The 22,724-nt window shown below is 44.4% G+C and overlaps 2 protein-coding genes across 3 annotated transcripts; both read left to right on the top strand.

Moving 5' to 3' along the window:
• The first annotated feature begins 8 nt into the window (after window positions 1-8).
• Window positions 9-4,857, top strand: SMG8 (SMG8 nonsense mediated mRNA decay factor). Of its 2 annotated transcripts, XM_041482798.1 has the most exons (5): window positions 9-1,705; window positions 2,438-2,583; window positions 2,970-3,665; window positions 3,756-3,845; window positions 4,420-4,857. In XM_041482798.1, the coding sequence occupies exons 1-5, from the start codon at window positions 22-24 to the stop codon at window positions 4,615-4,617; spliced, it is 2,814 nt and encodes a 937-aa protein (XP_041338732.1). In that variant the 5' UTR covers window positions 9-21; the 3' UTR covers window positions 4,618-4,857. The 2 variants fall into 2 exon arrangements, with proteins under 2 accessions (XP_041338732.1, XP_041338731.1); XM_041482797.1 differs by having other exon boundaries at window positions 2,970-3,845.
• A 1,118-nt stretch (window positions 4,858-5,975) lies between these two features.
• GDPD1 (glycerophosphodiester phosphodiesterase domain containing 1) lies at window positions 5,976-22,087 on the top strand. Its single transcript, XM_041482754.1, has 10 exons — window positions 5,976-6,417; window positions 10,645-10,687; window positions 13,955-14,090; window positions 14,683-14,728; window positions 15,286-15,404; window positions 16,004-16,093; window positions 16,822-16,955; window positions 17,436-17,495; window positions 18,247-18,298; window positions 18,831-22,087. The coding sequence occupies exons 1-10, from the start codon at window positions 6,282-6,284 to the stop codon at window positions 18,951-18,953; spliced, it is 939 nt and encodes a 312-aa protein (XP_041338688.1). The 5' UTR covers window positions 5,976-6,281; the 3' UTR covers window positions 18,954-22,087.
• The last annotated feature ends 637 nt before the right edge of the window (window positions 22,088-22,724 follow it).

Genomic DNA, 22,724 nt, shown 5'->3' with positions numbered 1-22,724 from the left:
GGCGGGGAGCGGGGCCGGGAGATGCCGCTGCCCGGGGCCGGGCCGCCCGGGGCCATGGGCACGGCCGTGGGGCCCATGAGCCTGCGGGAGCTGCTGCTGGCGGCCGAGGCGGGCGGCGCGGCGGGCGGCGAGGAGGAGGTGTGCGTGGTGGGCATCTTCGGCAAAACCGCGCTGCAGCTCTGCTCCGAGAAGGAGGCCCTGGTGAGCACCGTGTGCGACCGGCAGGTGTTCCCGCTCTTCCCGGAGGAGGATCCCGAGCTGGCGGATGGAGCCGCGGGGCAGGAGGGCGATCCGGCCACCAAGGATTACAACCATCTGCAGGCGTACTACAGCCAGGAGAGCCGCGTGCTGTACCTGGTGCTCACCTCCATCTGCGACACGCCGCAGCTGCTGCGCGCCTGCGGGGACCTGGCGGCGGCCGAGAACAGAGAGGCAGGGCCCGGCCATCCCTCCGGAGGCCCTGCCCCGCTGCCCCACGCCGAGGCTCACGAGTTCTGGAAGCACCAGGAGAAGCTGCACTGCCTGAGCCTCCTATACCTGTTCTCCGTGTGCCACATCCTGCTGCTGGTGCATCCCACCTGCTCCTTCGACATCACCTACGACCGCGTGTTCAGGGCGCTGGACGGGCTGCGGCAGAAGGTGCTGCCCTCCCTGAAGGCTGCCATCAAGGACTGTCCTGTCGGCAAGGAGTGGAAGCTCAACTGCAGGCCATGCCCTCCACGCCTCCTCTTCCTCTTCCAGCTCAACGGGGCTCTGAAGGTGGATCCGCTGCCCAGCAGGGGTCAGGATCCCTGCGGTCACCTGGAAAAGCCACCCCCCAAGAAGCATTCCCCCAAGAGGAGGCTGCAGCACGCTCTGGAGGATCAGATCTACCGCATCTTCCGCAAGAGCCGGGTGCTGACCAACCAGAGCATCAACTGCCTTTTCACCGTGCCTGCCAACCAGGCTTTCGTGTACATCGTGGCTGGTGGGCCCCAGGAGGGAGACGATCCTGTGGCCATGCTTCTCGACCAGCTCAGGAGCAACTGCACCATGAGAGAGACTGACTCTCTGCTGGCTCCCACCCTGTCGGGACCCAGGAGGTATCAGATGATGAGGCACGGCCGGCAGCAGCTCTCCTTCCACGCAGAGAGTAGCAGCTCCAGCTCCAGCTCCTCCGGGCAGCTTGTGGACTGCACCCTCAAGGAGTTCTTGTGGCAGCACGTGGAGTTGGTGCTCAGCAAGAAGGGCTTTGAAGACAGCGTGGGGAGGAACCCTCAGCCGTCTCACTTTGAGCTCCCGACCTACCAGAAGTGGGTGGCAGCTGCTCTAAAACTCTATGAAGTGACCATTGAAGGCAAAGACGATGACCCGACCTGTGGCGAGCTGAGCTCAAAAATCATGAGCAGCATCAAAGTTTTGGAAGGCTACTTAGACATAGACACCAAGTTCTCCGAAAACCGTTGCCAGAAGGCTCTGCCCATGGCCCACAGCGCCTACCAGTCCAACCTGCCCCACAATTACACCATGACAGTGCACAAGAACCAGCTGGCCCAGGCCCTGCGCGTGTACAGCCAGCACGCCCGGGGCCCAGCCTTCCACAAATACGCCATGCAGCTCAACGAGGACTGCTACAAGTTCTGGAGCAACGGGCACCAGCTCTGCGAGGAGCGGAGCTTGACCGACCAGCACTGCGTGCACAAGTTCCATCTGCTCCCTAAAGCAGGTAAAGATGCTCACTTGTGCTTTGGTTTCATGGTTTATCTTACTTTAAAATGCTTGGGCTGAAAGTACCACCTCTGAAATGTAGGAGGTGAAAGTTTGCAGCTTTAAAGCGTGGTGTTCAAGGACTGGATGTGGCACTCAGTGCTGTGCTCTAATTGACAAGGTGATGACCAGGCAAAGGTTGGACTCGATGATCTCAGAGGTCTTTTCCACCCCAAATGATTCTGTGATCATCTCTACAGTGGGGTCATAGCTGAGCTGCTGTGCAGGTTTCCTTTATATAGAGTTCAGGAGCCAGTCCACTGTTAGTAGTAACGCTTACTCTGATTTTCTGATTTTAGTGGTAACTCTGATTCTGTCTTACTAGCTAAAAGCAATTACACTGGAGTACTTCTGATGAGAGGAGTGTAAGACCAAAATTCTCTAAAAAGCATAAGCATCCCCCTTTGTTTTAAATAACCTGGTTGATCAGGGAGTCAAAACTGACTTCTGCAAGTTTATTGCAGGCAGAAGAACTTTGAGCCTTCAGGAAGAGGTTGTGAAAACAAGTAAGGTTTGGTTTAGTGGTATAACCTCCACTGGAACTTTGCATTATTAAAAGTGGGGAAGGGAGGAGTTGCTTGACAAACATTTTGTATTTGTCAGTAGCAGGGAGGGAGCAATGGATGAAGGGAATAAAGAATGTTTTGAATGGTGAGCAATTTGCCCAAGTTTTGATTGATTTTGCTTTTAGGGGAAAAGCCAGAAGCAGACAGAAATCCTCCAATTCTGTACCACAACAGCCGGGCTCGTTCCACTGGTGCCTGTAACTGTGGAAGGAAACAAGCTCCTCGGGAGGACCCCTTTGATATCAAAGCAGCTAATTATGACTTTTACCAGGTAACTGTTAGGTCTCTTGGTGCTTCAAGCAGTGCTTTTGTTTCATCTGCAGAGTCTGTATTCTGAAGTGACCACAAGTTTCCTCTTAACCTTACCAACGTTTTGCTTGGGGGAGACATTTCTGGGAGCAGAAATGGGCTGTACCAGGCTGGGCAGTTCCAGTCTTTACCACACACACAGGAGCACCAGTTAATGCACCTGTTTACACTTTGAATGTGTTGGTCCATGTGAATTTTAAATAATCAGGTCTGTGGGCCACGTTCCCATCGCTGCTTTGGTTCTCACGTGGTGCAAGCCTCTTGAATCTTAATTATAGCTGCTGAATGTTGTGGCTCTGAGCTTCCTCATCTAAGGGTGGCTACTAAACCACCTTTTCTTTCTCACAGTTGCTGGAAGAGAAGTGCTGTGGAAAACTGGAGCACATCAACTTCCCCATATTTCAGCCAAGCACACCTGACCCGGCGCCTGCTCGGGACGAGGCATCTCCTGCCCCTCCGGAAGGCGAGATCGAGAAACTCAAAGAGAAAGAACCTCAGACTCAGGGAGAGAGCACAGGCCTGAGCTTAGCCCTGAGCCTGGGCCAGTCCACAGGCAGCCTGGGCACTTACCCAGCCGATGCCCAGGGTGGAGGGGACAATGCAGAAAGCCACGGGCAGAGCGGGGACTCCAAGAGCGAGAAGAGGCCGAGCCTGGTGGATCGCCAGGCGTCCACTGTCGAGTACCTCCCCGGGATGCTCCATTCCAACTGCCCCAAAGGCCTTCTGCCCAAATTCTCCAGCTGGTCACTGGTCAAGCTGGGCCCTGCTAAGGCTTACAACTTCCACACAGGCTTAGATCAACAGGGCTTTATCCCAGGAACAAACTATTTAATGCCTTGGGACATTGTCATCAGGACGAGAACTGAAGATGAAGGAGACTTAGACACCAATTCCTGGCCTGCACCCAACAAGGCTGTCCCTGGGAAAAGGAGCGCCGTGGTGATGGGCAGGGGCCGGCGGAGGGACGACATCGCTCGGGCTTTTGTGGGCTTTGAATATGAAGATGCACGTGGCAGGAGGTTCATGTGCTCAGGGCCTGATAAGGTGATGAAGGTGATGGGAGGGGGGCCGAAGGAGTCTGCCCTGAAAGCCCTCAACTCCGACATGCCCCTCTACATCCTGTCCTCCACGCAGGGACGCGGCCTCAAGCCCCACTACGCCCAGTTCATGAGGCTCTTCGTGGTGGTTCCTGATGCTCCTCTGCAGATCACCTTGACGCCTCAGGTGGGAAGTGCAGGAGGGAATCTGGGAACAGCAGGGGCAGGGGTGGCTGGGGAAACATTAATTCACAAGGGTGTCAAGAAACTCCAACTCAAACCAACTTCAGCCAAGACAGTCTTTTCCAAAAGTATCATTTACATAAGCACTTGGGATTTCATAAACTTCAAGGTGCCAAATTTATACTTTGAATAAAGTAAAAAGTATATAAGTTTATGCTTTGTATAGAGTACAAATTTTTTTTTGCAAAAATAATTTATCGAGGATGAATTATTGGCATTCCCTGCTGTAATAATGGCCTTTATTAAAAAAAAAAAAAAAACAGCTAACAATGACCTTTCAAGAATGACTTTGTCATTTTAAATGTCATAGACAAGCAGTGACTCATTGCTCAATTATTATTAGTTACAATTTGAATTTAAGAGGTGAAAAAATTGTTGGTTCTCTGAATTGGATAATTCTTCACCTTTTCTTCCATTTTTATTTTAATACTCATTTGAAAAAACTCCATTTGCATTTTAGTACTTTATAAGGTAGTAGTGATGTTTGATTACCTACTCATGTTTTCTTTTGCCTTTAGGTTCAACCGGGACCACCACCCTGTCCTATATTTTACCCTGAGAAGCAGGAAATCACCCTTCCCTCGGATGGACTCTGGGTGCTGAGGTTTCCCTACGCCTACGTGACAGAACGGGGGCCCTGCTTCCCTCCCAAAGAGAGCCAACAGTTAATGAGCTACAAAGTTCTCAGAGGAATACTGAAAGCAATCACACAATAAGAATGGTTTTGGGTATCTCTGTCTGAGTTTAAGAAGGCTGTCTTCAATCCAGCTCATGGGTTTTGGTTACCCAACAGTTGTCACTGCAATTGTGTGAAACCTCCACTGTATTTCACTGGAACGCGGTCAGATTGGAAATAAAGTTGATATCAAAGCAGGAAAAGGGATCTGAGACATGTAAATTTTCCATTTATTAAGTTTTCATATGTAAAAAATAAAAGCTGGTTTTCATAAAGTGCTGATCCTGTATTACTAGATGTTTTGATGACAGTGCTTTTCCCCATCCTGTCTTTTATATAGCTGTTTAGGAATATTAAAAAATTAGCACTGCCTGAAATCAAGAGTTTACTTTGTCGTATTGAGGCAATAACGAGCAAAATATTTCCTTTTTCTGAACAAGCTATTTGTATGTAAATGATGCTTTTAATGTGATGATAGGAGAAATCGTTGTCTTGAAAAAAAAAGATAACTGCAGTTCTGATGTGTATTAACAGCAAAGCCAGAAACTGTACTCACCTGTATCAAGTGACTCTCAGTGCCAAAAAATCAGCCACAGTAAATCAACTTTTAACTGAGGTAAGATGTAAGGCTGTATGCTGAGACCTAATTTAATTTCTGGAATATTTGTTTCTAATTAGAATGCACACAAAATTTAATTTGCCAGTTTGCTATAGTACAGTAATTAAAGTGCATGACCGGAGCTGAGACCTGGTTTCTGCTCAGAATATATCTGTGAGGGGCTGGGTGAGGAAACGACATCCCTTCCTGTGGAATACAGCATTAAGGCTTGGGTTAGATGGTCTTTAAAGATCCTTTCCAAGCATTCCATGGCTCTGTGATCTCTGGATGTGGGGAATGTGTCCCTCCCATTCGGAATGTGACATCGCTGAGGGAATGGATGAAGAAAACACATCCCTGCGTTTGGAATGTGACATCTCTGAGGGGTTGGGTGTGGAAAATGCATCCCTCCTGTTTGGAATACGACATAAGGGGCTGGACTAGGTGATTTCTAAAGATCCAACCCAGCTGTTCTATGGTTTTATGACCTCTGAGGGGCTGTGTGAGGAAAGCGCTTCCCTCCCGTTTGGAACATGGCAGGTCTGAGGGGCTGAGTGAAGGAAAACACATCCCTTCCTTGGGAATACGACGTCTCTGAGGGGCTGGGTATGGGGAATGCATCCTTCCACCTGTGAGGGGAGAGCCGGCATAATAATAATAAAAGCGTGTAATTGAGAATTACCCCACAGCACTTACGAAGTGGTTTTTGACCGTGACAGCCCCGCCCATGAGGCGGGCGCTGGGCGGGGGTGTGGAAAACACATCCCTCCACTTGCGAGCAGAAAGCCGGCACGGCGCGGTTGGGAATTAAATCGTATAATTGGGAATTACCCCCAGAGCCATTGTGAAGCAGCGGCGGCTGCGGGCAGCCCCTCACGGCCGGGCGGGAAGGGAAGAAGGGCGCGGGGCCGCCGCGCCTGCGCGCTGCGCTCCTCGCGGCGCCGGGGCGGCTGCGCGGGCGCAGAGGCTGCGCTCCCTCAGAGCCGCCGCTGCCTCGGAACCTCCGCGTCCCGCAGCGGCTCCGCCTCGCCGCGAGCCGGCTGCGGGCTGGGACAGGGACAGAGACCGCGGCAGGACGGGCCGGGGCAGCCGGTGACAGGCGCAGGATGTCGGCCGCGCTCTACGTGCTCTCCACGATAGGTGGATACGTCCTCACCTCCGCGCTTCTCCTCAAGTGCCCGGGGCTGCTCCACCGGCCCAAGCGGCAGCGCTTTCGCTGCCGGCACATCTCGCACCGCGGCGGTGAGTGAGGGGGTGCGGGGAGGGAGGGAGGGCAGGGCATGCGGGAGCCTTTCTGCTCTCTGCCGCTCCTAAGGGACGGTCCCCGCCCGGCTCTGGGCGCTCGGGGCTCCGCGGCCCGCGGGCGATGCTCCCTCACGACCCCGGGCACGGGAGGCTCGTGAGGGACTGCGCGGTGTCCGTGGCTTGCAGCGGGCTCCCTTTAAACCTTCCTCCCTCGGCCTAATTTTAGGTGCCACCTGCTGACCAGTGCCTCGGTTCAGCGCGGAATTAATCTCCGAAGTCCAGCCGCGCCAGTCTAAAATCAGCTTTTTTTTTTTTTTTTTTTTTTTTTTTGGTGGGGCGTGATGTTTCCCCCCTCAAACACGTCTGTATTTTTTTTTTTTTTAATTATTATTTTTCTTCTGACGATTCTGTATCCTGGTATTTCTCTCCCCAGCCAGATGGGCGTCTGGCTGTTGCTTAGGTCAGGTACAAGAGAGCAATTTTCTTGCCTCTGACCTCCTGTTTGCTTTGCTTTCTGCTTTCAGGAGAAGCAAAATTTGCTGTGACTCTGTTCTTGTTCCCCTCGGTATTGCAGGCAGACAGTGAATGGCTCAGTGCCCTGGTAAAACCCTCTTGCATTTAAAAGTCGGGCATGTTGATTCTGTCTAAAATAGGCTTTTAAGTTTCTCCTACCTATTCCAAAGCATTGGGAGGGGGAAAATGCAGCGAGGTGTGTCTTCCTGTTCTGTAGAGATCAGCTTTGTTTTCTTCCCTGCTGCCTCACCTAATTTTTGGAAAATAGGTAGTTTGCTAGTAAATATTTTTTGATATTCTGTGTGAGAGATGTCTGGTGCTGAGTTTAAACAGTTTTCAATATCATACTTTGTGCCACTTTATGCAGGGATTGAGCCAATGGTCCTTAACAAATGCTGCTGCCTTGAATTGTCAAAATATAAAAACTGGAGCTAATCTCTTAATGATTTTATTCCTGGCACTTCTTTGATTTAGTTTATTTGGCAGTTTAAATTTCTTTGTAACTATAGCTTTAAATATAGCATAAAATGTAGCTCTTTATGTGGACTAACTGTATCTGTTGTTTGGTATTTATGTTTTCCCTTCAGCAAAAGAAAAGGTTCTTAATTTTAAGGTTTTCCTAGTTTGGTTTGTAAGCTGTTAAAAACTTGCAGGCGACTTTGTTGCAACTTGGTATGATCCCGTTAATCTTCTGTTCTCACTCCTTTGCAAGCGCCTTAGTTAAGACACGCAGCCCTAAGCCTGGAATGCGAGGGCTTGGGCCAGTTGCTCTAAGCCCCGTCGGAACAGCAGGAAAGCCTCGCTTAAGGGAGGATTATTCCCCAGGCGTTCAAAGTCCACGATCTGTGAATTGTTCCTGTGAAATGCACCTGAGGCAGGAGGGCAGCCCTGAACGTTGCAGCAGCTTTTTGCCCATCGGAGGCTGAAGATCACTCGTGCTTTGCTCTCTTTGGTGTTTACCCTGTAACATAAATTCCTGCGGGACTTGAGTTCTCGGGCTTTAGTCATGCTGTAGCTTTAGACTCAGTGTCAGGTTTCCTATTGCATTACTCCAATTAGCTTGGGAGATCAAGGTAACGCTTGACTTGTTTGGCTTTTTCCTCTCTGGGATGAAACCTTGTACAGTGAAGTTTTTAAGTCTGAGGGGCTTGATTTATCTTGCCTTTTCTTTCAAGAATTTTGTCACCTCATTTTGTAAAATCATCTCTGAATTATTTCTTCACGTCTGCATAATTTTAAAATTTGTCATTTCTGAGAGCAGTTATTGAGTCTTGATATTCTGTGTTGGAATCCTCTGTCAATGCCAGCAGCCCTGGGTTGCAGGGTCTCTGAGAGAGCGTGGCATGATGATTTTTAAACAGAATAATTCAGATTGGAAGGGACTTCTGGAGATTGTGTCTGACCAGAGCAGGTTAACCAGGACCTGGTCCGGTTAGGTTTTGAATACATCTGGGGATGGAGTCTCCACAACCTCTCCAGGGAGCCTGTTCCAAAGTTTGCCACTCTTGCAACAAAAAAGGGGGATTTTCTTACATTTATAAACTGAATTTCCTGCATTTAAACCTGTTCCCATTCCTCTTGTCCTTTCCCTGGGCACCACTAAGAAGAGTTTGGCTGAGTCTTTACTCCCATCCAGTATTTACACCTGTAGGATCCTCCCCAGCCTCTGTTCCCCAGACAAAACAATTCCAGCACCCTCAGCCTCTCATTGTACACGAGACTCTCTCATCCCTTAATTTTCACAGCCCTTCCTTGGACTTGCTCTGGTTGATCCATGTCAGTCTTCTGTTTTAGAGCCCAGAACTGGATGTGGTGCTCCAGGTGTGGCTTCACCAATGCTGAACAGAGGGGAGCAATCACCTCCCTTGACCTGCTGGCCCCAAAACCTTCTGAGGGTCATCTCCTTGAGGCAGGGCTTGGTGTTGGCTCCCTGTTGGCCCTGGTGGTGCTTGCAGAGTGGGAATGTGCTCTCCTGATGTCTGGATGTGCCATTTTGGCTGGGGAAGGTCTGTTCCTCGTAGGGAATGAGCCCACGAAGCTGGAGGGGTGTTTGAGGAAGTGTCAGAAGCCCTTTGGTCAGCCCAGCCTTCTCACTTTTCTGGGAGACAATTACTTTAATCCAATAACTTGTGTAGTTCCCTTTTCTGCATGGGGTTGCTGATTTAGAATTCCTCTTTCAGCTGATCTCTCAACTTTGTTTCTCATTTCCCCCAAAATTCTACAAGTCAGGCATTTGACTCACTATCCCTGGCCCTTGACCACCTCCCTGCCACATGATTTGTCAGATCAGCCACTTAAAAGTTTTATTTTTGGAATTTTCTGCCCAGGAGTGTTAGGACACTCTTGCTTTGTTCACAAATTGAAGGCTTGACTCAGGTGTTTTGGCCCTTCCCTCACCGTTCAGGATGTATGGGCTGGATTGCCCCAGCTGATAAGCTATCTAAAACCTCAATTATTATTGCAGTTAATTTGTAATTCATCAGCCAGGCCCTGTGCAGGGGATTCCCATTTGTTAGGCAATCACCAGATGGGTACCTTGAGGTTCTCATGCCCTCCTTTTTCCCTTGGTTCACTTTTGCTACTCAGCCAACTCCCAGTTCTGCAATCAAATCCCATAAAATGTTGGTGAATGTCTGATCACAGAAGCTGCTGTGGACTCACCATGTTGTTTTACATTAAACCCTGCAGATTTTTGTCATCATGGTTCTAAATTAAGTCTTCCATTTTGTAAACCTGCCCGAGAACAACAATTTTAAATTGGTGGTTGTGCATTGCTTTAATTAAAGTAACTGAACACAGGTTTAGGTAAGTATGTCGTGGTGAGGTCTTGTTAATAGGCAAGGCCTTAATTGGAGCTCTTATAATTGCTGTTTACCAAGTCTGTCATTCATTACTGTCAGAGAGCAGTTGAAATTTGCATAGATATCTTCATCAGCACGTGTATCCTCCTGAGGTTGTTTTGTTTCTCAGTCTGTAATATTGCCTGTTTTCTGAGGCACAACCTCAGAAAGAGGTTGAAAAAGGCACAACCTTTTCCAGTCCCTAATCAGGCTGATTTTCAAAGATTTTTATGCAGAGATTGCTGGCTTAGGAGTTGCAGAGTTTAATCCTGCCTGAGAGAAAATGAAATTTGCTTGTCCTTTCACTTCTTAACTGAAAACGGTGTGTGTTTCATTCCTTGTGTGTGAGACTTCCCTTCTCCTGCAGCACAAACCTTTATTGACAAATCTGTGCTGTTTAGGGAATATCCTTGCACTGAACAAAGAGGCTGTCACCTATTTCACCCCAGCTGGGTTTTACATTTAGGGAGTGTCAGCTTTACAATGTCTTGGGTGCTTTCATTCATAGCTTTTTGTTATTTTTTTTTCTCTTGTTACTCTTCCCACCAACTCTCAAATACATTTTTGCATGTACTTTCCCTAGGCCTGTGAGGCTTATTGTCCTAGCTAAATACCTCTGGTAAAACAAATGCTTTGGTTTGAATATTCTAAGGGTTACACAAATCCAAGATAAGTTTTTAAAAATCATTTTCCTTGGAGAAGGTCGTGTCTCTCCAGGACATTGGTGGCAACAAAGATTTCTGCCTTGAGCTTCATCCTCATTTCTCAAAATATGTAGATTTTAAAACCTGCTAGTTTTTAATTATATTTTCAGTGGGATTGAGGGGAGGAAAATTATTTTGTCTAAGTTTTATTTCTGTTGTTTCTGTAGGTGCTGGAGAGAACCTGGAGAACACAATGGCAGCCTTTCACCAGTGAGTACAGAAGGATGAGAATATCTAAATTGGTGTTCTCAGTGTCTTTAGTGAGTGAAGCAACCAAGGGAGGTGGGACTTCATCAGTTCTTTGGGGTCACAGTGTCCTGTTTCTGAAAGTCATCTCTCCTCTGGATAACTCCTGTGGATTGCCAAACATCCACTCCAGTTTCACCAGAAGCAGTTGGGATACCACAAATTATGATCTGTGCATAGTAACAAATGGAAGCAAACCCTGAGGCCCGAGCTGTGCTAGCCAGTAAAACAGCAAACAATACTGTGCTCAATGGTGATTCCTTCTATTAATTAATTAATCACTATAAAGCAGAAAATGCTGCTGTTTATGTTTTTTTCCTGCACTCACAGGCTGCAATCATAATGTGTGAAAGCCTCTTACTCAGGGTTTAAAATGGGGTTGGGACCAGAAAGCCTTTTAAGCCTCCAGCATTTAAGTAGTGAATTTTAACAAGGTTCTCAAAGGCATTTGAAGAAGAAACATATCTAAAACTCCAGCTGCTGCTGAGAAGGGACCACATCATGTGGGCTCCTCTTTGTTTTGTTTGGGGCTTTTCTAATTTGCTTTGTGCTAAGGAGCCTCATCAGTTTGCTGTTTCCCTGCAGCCTGAGGAGTGCCAGCTTTCCCAACCAAATAAAAGAAAGTACTGCACTATTTTCTATCTCCATGGAAGCTCAGCATAGTTTTGTGTGGCTTTTTGTTTTGTGGTTTTTTCCTGCTGGCCTGCCTTTTTTCAAGTCTGCTACCAGACTTTCTGAAAGTGCTTCTTCCCTTTTTTTTTAACCATTTCTTAATTTTCATTTCATATCATAATCGTTCTTAATTTTCATATCATAATCATTCACGAAGGGCTCTTGCAATGGAAGTTATTCCATAATCTATTTTTATTTTATTCCCAGAAATAAGCAGTAATACTTAGAGTAAGGACTGTGCTGAGGGTAATACATTTTGTGATAATGTTTTGCTGACTCTCTTCCACCCATTTTAATTATTTTACAGCTGTGGTGGGAAAAATGCATTGAGGTCCAGTTTTTGAACCCACAACAGCTGCCAATAGCAAAGTTCATCTGAGTAAAGAGAGCCAGGGTAGCTCTGCAGGAAGCAGAGCAATTACCTCCTGTTAGGACTGGAAACTCTCCTGGCTCCTTTTGGGAAGGGCTAAAGGCTTTGTCCATCCTATTTGTTCATTCCCATCTTCACAAGTAAAGCAGCAAAAGGAATGGGGTAGAAAATCAGTGATCTGGCTGGTGCAAAATGGTCAGGATTGACTCACAGAGCTGATAAGAGCTGATCAATTTATAATCCATCAGATTCTGTGTGAAGCCAGACAGGGTGTGTCTGCAGGAGCTGTTCCTGCAGGTTTGCACAAGCAGCAATATTTGCCTGTTGCTGTAGTTGAATTCAAAAGAGAGTGTGTGTATGGGGGGAGGAGACCTTTATTGGCAATTTCAGTTTCTATACTGCTTAATTTACAAATATTCTGGAAGGAAATTAGAAGCTTTTTGTACCAAAGACAATATTTTTTTTTAGTTTTTTTAATTGGGTAAGATGCATAATAGATGGGGGGGCTATAATCTTGTCCTACCGTATTTAAATGCTTCTGTGGTGGTTTTAGATTCTAAAACAACAGATTTTAAGCAGGAGCACTCTCACCCTAATTTGCAAATGTGAGCCTATCTCACAGCTTGAGTTCTGGAGCAGTTGGATCTGAATCCACAATGATGTTCTGACTCTGGAGCCTTCTCTGGAGCAGTGTGAATTTGACAGAACAAACTGATTTCCAGCTGGGAAAGCTCAGCACTTGAGGAAGCTTATTTAGCAGTGAGCTGCTTGTAAGGGCCTGGCAAAGTCTCAATTTTGTTAACAAGGAAAGTTGTTGTTCTCCTCTTTCCATGCAGCATCAGCCCTGATTTTCTTCAGCAAGAAATATTGCTGATAAAATCTGCTGGTGAAAGGCTAAAACATGGGAACATCTACAGATTTGGCAAATCTCCTGCAGCAGATTTGGAGTTGCTTTCCCTCAGGAGGAAAAATTCACCCAGTACAGCCTGTGATTCTTCCATATGTAACAGGATTTTGTTCCTCTCCTAATTCTTAATTAGCAGCACTGGCAAACAGTTCACAAATTGGCTTTAATTTGACAGCCCTCCTTGGTCATTATCCCAGCTGGACCACAAATTGTGTTAAACACTTTGGGGAGTGTGTTCTGATTTATTTTTTTGTTTGTTACTGCACTAGTGGATGTTCATGGGCTGTGTTCAGCAGCCAATAAAGCCCATAAGGAAAAGGCTGGTACTGAATTTACAGACCTTTGGGTCTCAGGTAGGCTCAGCTCACAGGTGGTGTTGGTTTGCTCAGAGGGGATAAAAAGGTTTTGAAGGAAGAGTTCAGACTTTTATCTGTCTGCTGGAATGTACCTCTTTTCTAGTTAAATGAGCATTTCACTGCTCATTGCAGTAAAGCTTTTTTTTTTTTTTTTTTTTTTCCTGATGTGAGGTTTCTTGTTCTTATTTTCCATTACTTTTTGCTTTCCTTACTCCTCCTATGAGCCAAACTACTATGGAGTGGATTTGGGATTGGATTAGAGCTCTTCAAAGCAGTTGGCTGGAACAGGAATAGTTATTTTGCTTTGAAAAATATGACTGGATGTTTAGTGGTTTATTTCCTTTTTAATTTAAATTAAAACTTTTTCATTAAAATAATAGTTTAAGGTTGTTTTGCTACCCAATAAAACAGCCAAAAGCCTGAAAGTCCCACTGCTAATTTCTTGATCAGTCCCTTCCTGATTAATGTAAATAAAGTAAAAAAACCCAGCTTTCACACCCCTGTCATTTGTTGTTTCTAACCACAAATTTAATTTCTTTTATCAAACCTCACTTCCTGCTGTGGGCAGATGTGCTGCTGCTCATAAACACCCCACTCCAAATCCTTACCCCATCCTTTAGGAGCAGGTTGCTCAATCCTGGGGTGGCAGGCTGCAATCCACAGGTGAGCTTCCCAATTCCTGTGGGAGACAGAGCCAAAAATCTCATCTCTGCTTCAAGATTTTTTGTTTTTTTCTTGTTATATCTGCTTCCCACTGCAGCAGAGATGGTGAGGATTCCTGTTTGCTCCTTGCCTTGCAGCAGGACTGTGAGGATGTCTTGCACCATTAAAGCATCCAAAGGTTCCACTGGGGTTGGTTTATGGGATGTGTTGGGTTTGGAGCTGCACAAAGCACCTGAGTGGTTCAGGGCAGCCTTTCCTTGCAGCGCGGTTAATTTGGGGACAGACATGTTGGAGCTGGATTGTCACCTGACAAAAGATGAGCAAGTGGTTGTGTCCCATGATGAGAACCTGAAGAGATCAACAGGAGTTGATGTCAACATATCTGACCTCAAATACTCGGTGAGTTGAGGAGAAAATGGGCTGGGGGGCGTGTTGAAAAATGCATTTGTGGGGTGGGCAGGGGGCTCTGTGTGTGCCTGGTGCCCAAAACCAAAAGGGAGAATTCATCTCAATAAAAAACTCAACCAAAAAACCCACCCCTAACCTAAACCACCCTCACTGAACTCCCTGTGCAGTCAGAAGATCACACCTGGCACATTCCAGAGGGTGATTTACTCCTCCAGTATCAGCTTGGGTGAATGGCTCTGGAGCTGGGATCTTTTGTCACACTGATGGCAGAGTGACAAAAGCTCTTCCTGGTGTGACCAGTTTTTTAGTGAGAAAACTGGGAGAGGAACTCTCCCTGCCTCAGCTGTGGAATTTTCAGAATTCTCAGACATCTGGGAACGTTTTGCATTGTTCAACTACAGGTGATACAAATCTAAGAATGCCAAATAGTTCAATTAATACTGAAAATGGTGCTACTAAATCAGTTTTTTGGATGAGGAGATAAGTTGCTTATGAATTATGATTTTTTTTTGTCTCTTGGGAGGAGGGTCATGATTATATCCCTGTATTTGAATTGATTGTTCCATTCCTTTTTATTTTTAAGGAACTTCCACCCTATCTCTGCAAGTTGGATGTCACCTTCCAGAAAGGTGAGATGTTTGTCTCTTGCTGTTTTAATTTCCATTTTGCAGCATGGCACTTTCCTCCTTTGGCAAAGGGAGTAGAAAAGTGCATTTGCTTCTCTCAATATCATGACAAAATAAGTTTCTAAAGAAAAATATAGCCCTGGCTGTAGAAAGCAGTGCAGTAGTTACTGTAGGTATGACTTGGAGTTCAGAAGGAAATTTTCTTCTCATTTGGTCTTTTTCACGTTAATCTCATTGCATTTGGTGTGTGGTAACTGAGCCTGTGTTTGCTATTTCAGGATTTTAATGTTGCCTGCACTCCTACTGTTGCTAAATAATGAGTGAATCTCATGAAGTTAAAACCTGAATGTGCAACATGCTCAGGGCATTTTCATTATGGAAATGAGCTTGTCATAGTTAATTACAGCTGAATGAAGTCATTTTTTGTTTAAAAACGTGATTATCCTTGGAACTTTAATATTTTATTAAAGTTTGAAGGTAATGAGTGCTCTGACATTTCTGCTTTTATCTGTGGTTTATTAAAAGTTGCCACAGCAGTGAGAAGTTTCTTGTTTCCCCAGAAAGTCAGTGTGAGGGGACAGACAATCGTATCCCACTCCTGCAAGAGGTGTTTGAGGCATTTCCAGAAACTCCTGTCAACATTGACATCAAAATGAACAACGACGTGTTGATCAGAAAGGTAACTGGGAACCTGCTGAGCTGACAGCAAAGGCAGGGGAATGCTGCTGATATTCCAGAAGTTTTTTGGAGTTCTGGCAGTCTGTGATAGCAAGATCTGTGTTCTTGGACTGCTTCACCCTTCACGTGTTGGGTCCTGCTCCCTGTGTGAGGTAATAAAGGAGACAGAGAAGGGATCTTGTGCAAGATACTCTGTAAAAGCTTTTTAGGACCCTTCATCTGGAAGAGAACCTGCTCCAGCACTGCTGGAGACATGTTTGGTTTGTAACTCATGGGAAGGGTCTTCTTAGGGACTTTATGTTGCTTTGCCCTCCAAAGAAGCATAAAAACATGATGTTATTGTGTAGATGTGTTCAACACAGAGGGAAATCTTTCCAGAAAGTATTATTTTGTCTTTTAGGCTTCTTGAATTCTTTAGGGTTTTTTGTAGGTATAAACACCTCTTTATTTCCCATCAAAGCATCCCAACCACCTTACGATGGGAAAGAGTAAAGAACTCTTTTTCTGTAATGATTTCCAAAGCAAGCAGAGTTTCAGTTAAATAATGCTGCAGTTAATTTCCAGTGATTCCATGTGAGAGTTGTGCTTTCTGTGCTGCAGGTCTCAGAGCTGGTGAGCCAGTACAAGAGAGAGCATCTGACCGTGTGGGGCAACGTCAATTATGAGATTGTGTGCAAGTGTTTCAAGGAGGTAAGGCTGAGTCCAGCTGAGCTTTGGTACTGTGTGCTCACAAAACCTACAGAAAAGCACTCTGCAAATCAAGATTTAACCAGCTAAGCCAGGCTTCTACTCGTGGTGAGAAATTCTGTGCTCAGATTGTTCTGCTTGCTGTACTGCTAAAATAAGACAAGCACAGTTAGCACCCCTCTACCCTGCCATAACATACTTGAGGAATTAAGCTTAGTCATGTTTTATTCTTGTTTTATGAAATATAGGGCATTGCAGTTTTATACCAGGAATTCTTAGAAGCCTGTTTTGCACATCATTCATCTGATAAAAAGCAATTTTTCCAAGAATTGCTGATTGTCTGTTTCTTTGCATGAAAATAATGGATGTGGCCACTAGTGGACAGAGTTGTATCAGCATAAAGATGTTCTTTCACAGCTATAATTCACCTCCTCCCTGTGCTGAGGAGTTTTACAATTTAGAATTAAATTAAAATTGTGCTTAGTCCAAGGGAGTTACGCACCTGAGTGAAATCCATCTTGTTGATAGATCAGTCTAGCTGATTATTTCAATTTATCTGTGCAGGACAACATCCCATTTCCTACCTGAACAGCAGTTAAATTTATTCACATAAAGCAGCTTATTCTCAGGTGTGATTGCTGAACTTCAGACATGCAATGATGAGTAAATTTAATTGCAACAGAGTCAAAATCTACCAAGATAACTGAGAATCTCTTTCCTGGTTCCTGCAGAACTCTGACATTCCCACCATCTTCTGTGCCCAGCGTGTCCTCCTGCTCCTTGGCCTGTTCTACACTGGGCTGCTGCCCTTTGTTCCCTTCAAGGAGGAATTCTTTGAGATTCCCATGCCTTCCATCATCCTCAAGTAAGTTACAGCCCACTGCTGCCCCAATGTAAAGCAGGTGTGAACCCTGATGCCTCCCTGAGCACTGCTTTTTTGGGCTGAGGTTGCTTTTCTGTTGGTTTAGGCACCTTTGGATACTGCTGGGAGAATTCTGTGCACAGTAATACACAGCAGTTCTGTGCTTACAACTGATTCTTCCTCTTTTCTTGAGAATAAATTTGTCTGATGGGGCCAAGAGACAAGTCAGCAGTAGGGTGGAAATGAGATTTCACAATCTTTCTCATTCTTCACTCAAAATGCTGCAGAACTCTCATCTCTTGCTGCTTCTCTTAAATGTAGCTCATTTCTCTTGTATAACCCAATTCTACGTCACTGTCTTGAGCAGAGAAATTACTGCTCTAATTTGAGCAAGATTAATTCTTTATGTTCCTTTTGCTGGAACATCTCAACTAAGATGTTAATCTGTGCTCTGGTAATTTTTGGTTTCCTCTTCCTCAACAGGCTGAAAGAACCAGAGAAGATGTCAAGAAGCCAGAGATTTGTTATCTGGCTGGCTGACACGTAAGATTTTTGTCTGATAAAGTTTTTATTTATATTTTGCCTTTACATTAACACTTGACTCAACTAAGATTAGCTATTGCTATATCTATGCATTGTATATTTTCAGCTCCTTCCAGCTTTTTGTCAGTGCAGGATAAATCAGACTCACATCTTATGTAGGTGTGCTCTATGCTTTTATTTTCCATACACTGAAGCTTTCTAAGGTGCAGTATCCAATTATTCCAATTGTGTCTGTTAAGCTTCTGTCCTTAAGTGTGCTCAGCTAATTAACATGCAATTAGATGCAGAATGCAGGTTTTGTGGATGTGACTGTTTCATAATGTTGTCAGAGGAGAGACACTGTTTGCCTTACAAGGAACACTTTGCATTTTAAGAATATCTGTGCTTCAGAGGGGATTTAGTCACAGGTTTTCAGTGACTGCAGTGTCTCCTGGCTCTGACATCTATTAGTTCAGTTTCTCCAGTGGCCAGGACATTTTAATGTCTTCTGGTGGAAAGGATAAAACCTCTCCTGAAAGCAGAGTGGTTGGTTCATCAGACAAGGTGTAAGGTACCTGCAGGGTGAAGGATTTCTCTGCTGGATTTGATCCTCAGCAGAGCTGATACTTGAAATGCTTGAACTTTCTAGAATTGAACTTCTCTTGTGGAAAACTCTACACATTGTATGGGAACTTCATTGCAGGTCATCAACAGACACTGAAAATTCCATATATACTTGAGGTTGTTAATTAATCTCCCTCTCCTTTGCCAGGCTGCTGATGAGGAAGGCACTGTTTGATCACCTCACAGCTCGGGGCATCCAGGTACAGTGGGGCAAAGCTGTGAGTGAGAACTCAAACCAGACAGACACAGCCTTGAAAGAGATTCCTGTTCCCCCCTGCAAGTTCTTTGTGTTTCTGGGACCACGAGTTGCTGTTTAGTTCCTGAGCAAAAGCTGCTGCTGTTGTATTTGCTGTGCTCTGGTTGCAAAGGAAGATTTGTACACCTGGAAAAAAAAGTTTTTCATTTTAATCCCTTGAAGTTAATGAGTTTTTTTCCCCACTTCGAATTAAGCCTACAAAATCTGCAAAACTGGTGATCTGATGTGGGACTATCACAAAATAATACTGACTTCTAGAAGGATACAAAGTCTCAGGTAGTGGAATTGGAGTCACCATTAAAAAATGTTCCTTTTGGAAGGTGAGGGGGAAAAGTCCAGCATCACAGTGTAATCATCTCTCATTTTAAATATGCAGCAACATCTCTCTCAGATCAAACAATTTAGGTCAAAAGACACTTTTTAAAAATAAATGAGTATTTCCTGTAATAACTTGGTTGTTGTGTCCCATTTCACAGGTTTACATTTGGGTACTGAATGAAGAGGAAGAATACAAGAGAGCATTTGATCTTGGAGCTACTGGAGTGATGACAGACTATCCAACAAAACTGAAGGAGTTCTTACATAATTACCCAGCATGAAGGAAGAAAACTGAGAAAGTCCTTCCAGAACAGATTGTGAGCCAAGGATTTTCCTCATTAAAAAAAATAATTGGGGGCAGCATGCACAGATCATTTTTGTTGGAAAGGTGTAACTGATGATCTGTTACCTTGTTGTCAAGTCACTACCTAATGTCAAGGTTGTATATTTATTTTAAAACTTTAATTACATAGTTTACATTTGTAAATAGCTCATTTAGTAACAGCACACTTCACAAATGGTGATGATTAGGAAGAGAGTTGCCTCATAAGGTACCTGTAGATAATAAGCATTATCTTACCTGTCACAAGTGTTCCTAAGCAGCTGTCCAGATATGTCAGTTATTCCAGTTATATTCTAGTGAGCAGAAACTGAAGAATTTCTGAAAGTGTAGCCTGTGTGTTTGCATTTCTTGTGTTGCTTTTAGATTTCAGGTAACTTCTAGAGAAAAAAAAAAAAATAAAGAAAAACAGGCACAGGAGAAATAGCAAAGCAGACTCTGTGTCTGGCCAGGCAGTGAAGTGTACTCAGTGAAGGTGATCACTTTTAGCCAAAATTAACTCAGTACAGATTTATTCCATTATTCTCACTGACAAGAATGTTGAACTTGAGTTGGAACTGGATTTGGACCCTCTGAGGTGATGGCAACACTGTGACTTGTTGGTCCAGGTCTAAACACAGGATTTAAACCAGGATCTGGGTTTGACACCAAGTTCCAGTGCAGGGTCCAGGTTTGCCCCTGGCTCTGGCCTGCCTGTCATGGCAGTGGCTGGATTTCCAGGATGGAAAATTGCACATGTTACAGATTCCACTCACTTTGAAATAGCCTTTTCACCATGTCCTAGAAGTCTTTTGCACATTTGTGGTTCTTGATGAACAGGAAGATGTTTTTTAGGGTGAGGGACCAAAGAAGATTTAAATTAGGTTGGGAGTTTCAGGGACAAATGAAAATGTTCCTATTAAATGAATTCACCCAAAGTAGATTTTTATTTGTATTTATAAAGGGAGGAAATGTCAATCTAGAATGTGTATAGACTTTAGCCTTTTCTCTCCACAAAAACCCATTCAATATCCAAGTTTATGTGCATGGATGTGGGAATAACTGGCAAAAGCCAGGAAACCCCAGGTGTGATGGAATGGGGTTAGGCAGGAAGGTGTTTCTAGAAGCTTCCCATGCTGTTGTGTCCTTGTGAGCAGGAGTTACCCCTGTGTCAGACAGGTTGGAGCCTGCAGTGCCCGTGTGCCTTGGTGTGCTCATGTCTTGGCTGGGGGTTCAGGGCTGTGATTATGGATTAATGACACCCAATGTATAGAGCTCAGTCACTGAATCATCAGATGCTCTCTCTGAACAAGAGTTTGGGTCCAGCAGTGTCTGTTTCTTGAAGGGATTTCATGTGAAAATAATAGATCTTAATAATAAACACAGTAGTCAGATGTGCTTTTACTGCAAGGAGCAGCCACTGTGCTAAAAACTGATTTTTAAGTCATTTTTTCCCCCTGGGTAGCTCAGATTTGGGAGGGTTCTTGTTGCACCCCCCTGGCTGCTGTGCCATATTTATAATTGTGGAGCGTCTTTGCTGTTCCACTGCCTGTCAGGAGGCTGTGAGAATGCCAAATCCATCTGCAGGGAGAGTGTTTGTTTCTGCACCACAGTTCCTTTCTAAGGAATATGTCTGGATGAAATGGAAAAAAACTGCTGCATTTAGGATTCAAGTGAACATGTGCTGATGGGGGCAGATGAGTTAATGTTGTCCTTTTGAATATCTGCCTGGTGAAGATGACTGCAGATTCAATTTCCTCCTAATTTAATCAGCCTTGTTGCTTATTGAATGGAAGAGAGGAAAATGTAACTTCCTAACTGTTCATGGGGGGAAAAGGATGAAATTATTTATTAGGTACTAAGCTTTCTGTTTCCCTCTCAGACCAGTTCTGTCTGGTCACATAAGTGCTAATAATCAGTCAAGTCACAGCTCTGCCTGCTTTTTAGAAGCCACAGAATAGTTATAGAAAATGTTCCACATGCAGCTCAGTAAATTAAAAAATGCCACCTTTCTGTCCTAATCTGGATTTATTAGCAGTTTGTAGCTCCAGATAGGCTTTTATGCAATGTGGGTTTTTTTAAACTCAATTTTATTGCTATTGAATTTCTGACACATGCACCAATATTAAGATGCAGATATAATTATGGTTTTAGAGAATACTGTCAAAAACATTAAAACTGTCTTGTTTCAGTTAGGAAGAGCTAAGTTTTAAAATGCCAGTTTTGATCTCTGACTTTGTCTCAAGTTTCCCTCAACACTCAATAAATAAACCATTTTCCATTATTCTATATGGAGTGATAAAACACAGGCACTGAAAACGATAGTGTTTTATATTTAATTTTAATATTTTTGTTATCTCTCTAGTAGTAGAGATAGAAATCTCTGCCTTTTAAAATTCTCAACACATTTTTCAACCCTATTTTAGTCAGACCAGCAGTGTTCTTACATCTGATGGAGCTTCTGACTGTGCTGTTTATACATTGACCTCTCTTGGATAAATCTGCTGCTCAATATCTACAATTGGACTGGGAGGGAAAGGGTCCAGTGCTGGAAAAGCTGCTGGATTTATTTTATTCCTTCACCTCTTGTGGCTTTAGCACAAGAGCTCAGCTTGGATCTCATGGCACAGCTGATGTTCCATGGGTGAATGCCAGCACCAGTGCACAGGGCTTGGGCCATGATAACTGTTTGTCACAAACACCACGGACTTGGGGTAACTGTAAAACATTTCTTCCATCCAATCCTTGTTTGCAATATTCCAGAACTCGCTGGAATTTTAAACCACTTGTACAGAAAAGCTTTTGTTGAGAACTTGCACAACTGTCCAGGAGGATGTTCAGTTAATCTCTCCCTCTGAGGAGAGATCCTTTTCAGGTACTTTTAACTCTAAATATTGTTTTAACACTGTGTTCTCAACCCTGTTGCAGACTGTTTTATGTATGAAGGATGACTGCATGTATTTCATGCACTTTTAATTTGCAGAAAGTCTCGTGGACCTCTCTAGCTCCAAAGCTATGCAGTGATTTTTCTTTTCATGTGAAGAAGGATTTGATGCTTTTGAAATGTGGCACATTAAAACATCTTTGCTCATAAAAGGTCTAAAACTGAATGCTTCTTAGGTGTGACTTCTTTCCCTAAAAACCAATCTCTGAGAGTGACTTTGTGTTGACAGTGTCCTTGGTTTGAGTTTGTGTTCCCAGGAATTCCACTTGCAGCAAGTCTCTGTCCTTCCTGATGATCAACAGGATAAGATTTCCTTTAATCCTAGAGGAAAAAATTCCAGCTTTCCTTCTGGATTGCCATTAAATTACATTAAATATTAGGTTTGAAGGTCAAGTGTAATTTTAAAGCCATGAGGGTTCATGTTTAGGTAAGAGAGGTGAAGTGGGGCTTTGTGTGTTACAATATTCAATAACTTCTAAAGGACTTTTCCAGCATGATGAGAGGTTTCTCCAGATGGCTCTGGATGCTCTTTGATTTCTTAAAACACATCCTAAATGTTTGGTAAACCAGAACAGGGAACTGGGGGGGCATTACAGAGTCTTTTAACATTGGAAGTATTTTTCTGTGATCCCTTCAGGTGCTGTCACCTGACCTAAATCTGCAGCTCAAACAGAATATTCAGAACTTCACAATTTATTTACCTGAAGCAAGAAGGCTTGAGGTGCTAATTAATTTAAGGAATTTTCAGGATATATACTATAATATTATATACTATTTTATTATAACATA

This window comes from Pyrgilauda ruficollis, unplaced genomic scaffold (genome assembly GCF_017590135.1).
Source record: "Pyrgilauda ruficollis isolate IOZ18807 unplaced genomic scaffold, ASM1759013v1 scaffold59, whole genome shotgun sequence".
NCBI lineage: Eukaryota > Metazoa > Chordata > Aves > Passeriformes > Passeridae > Pyrgilauda > Pyrgilauda ruficollis.
The sequence above is the reverse complement of the archived record's forward strand: the minus strand, read 5'-3'. Positions and strand labels throughout refer to the sequence as shown.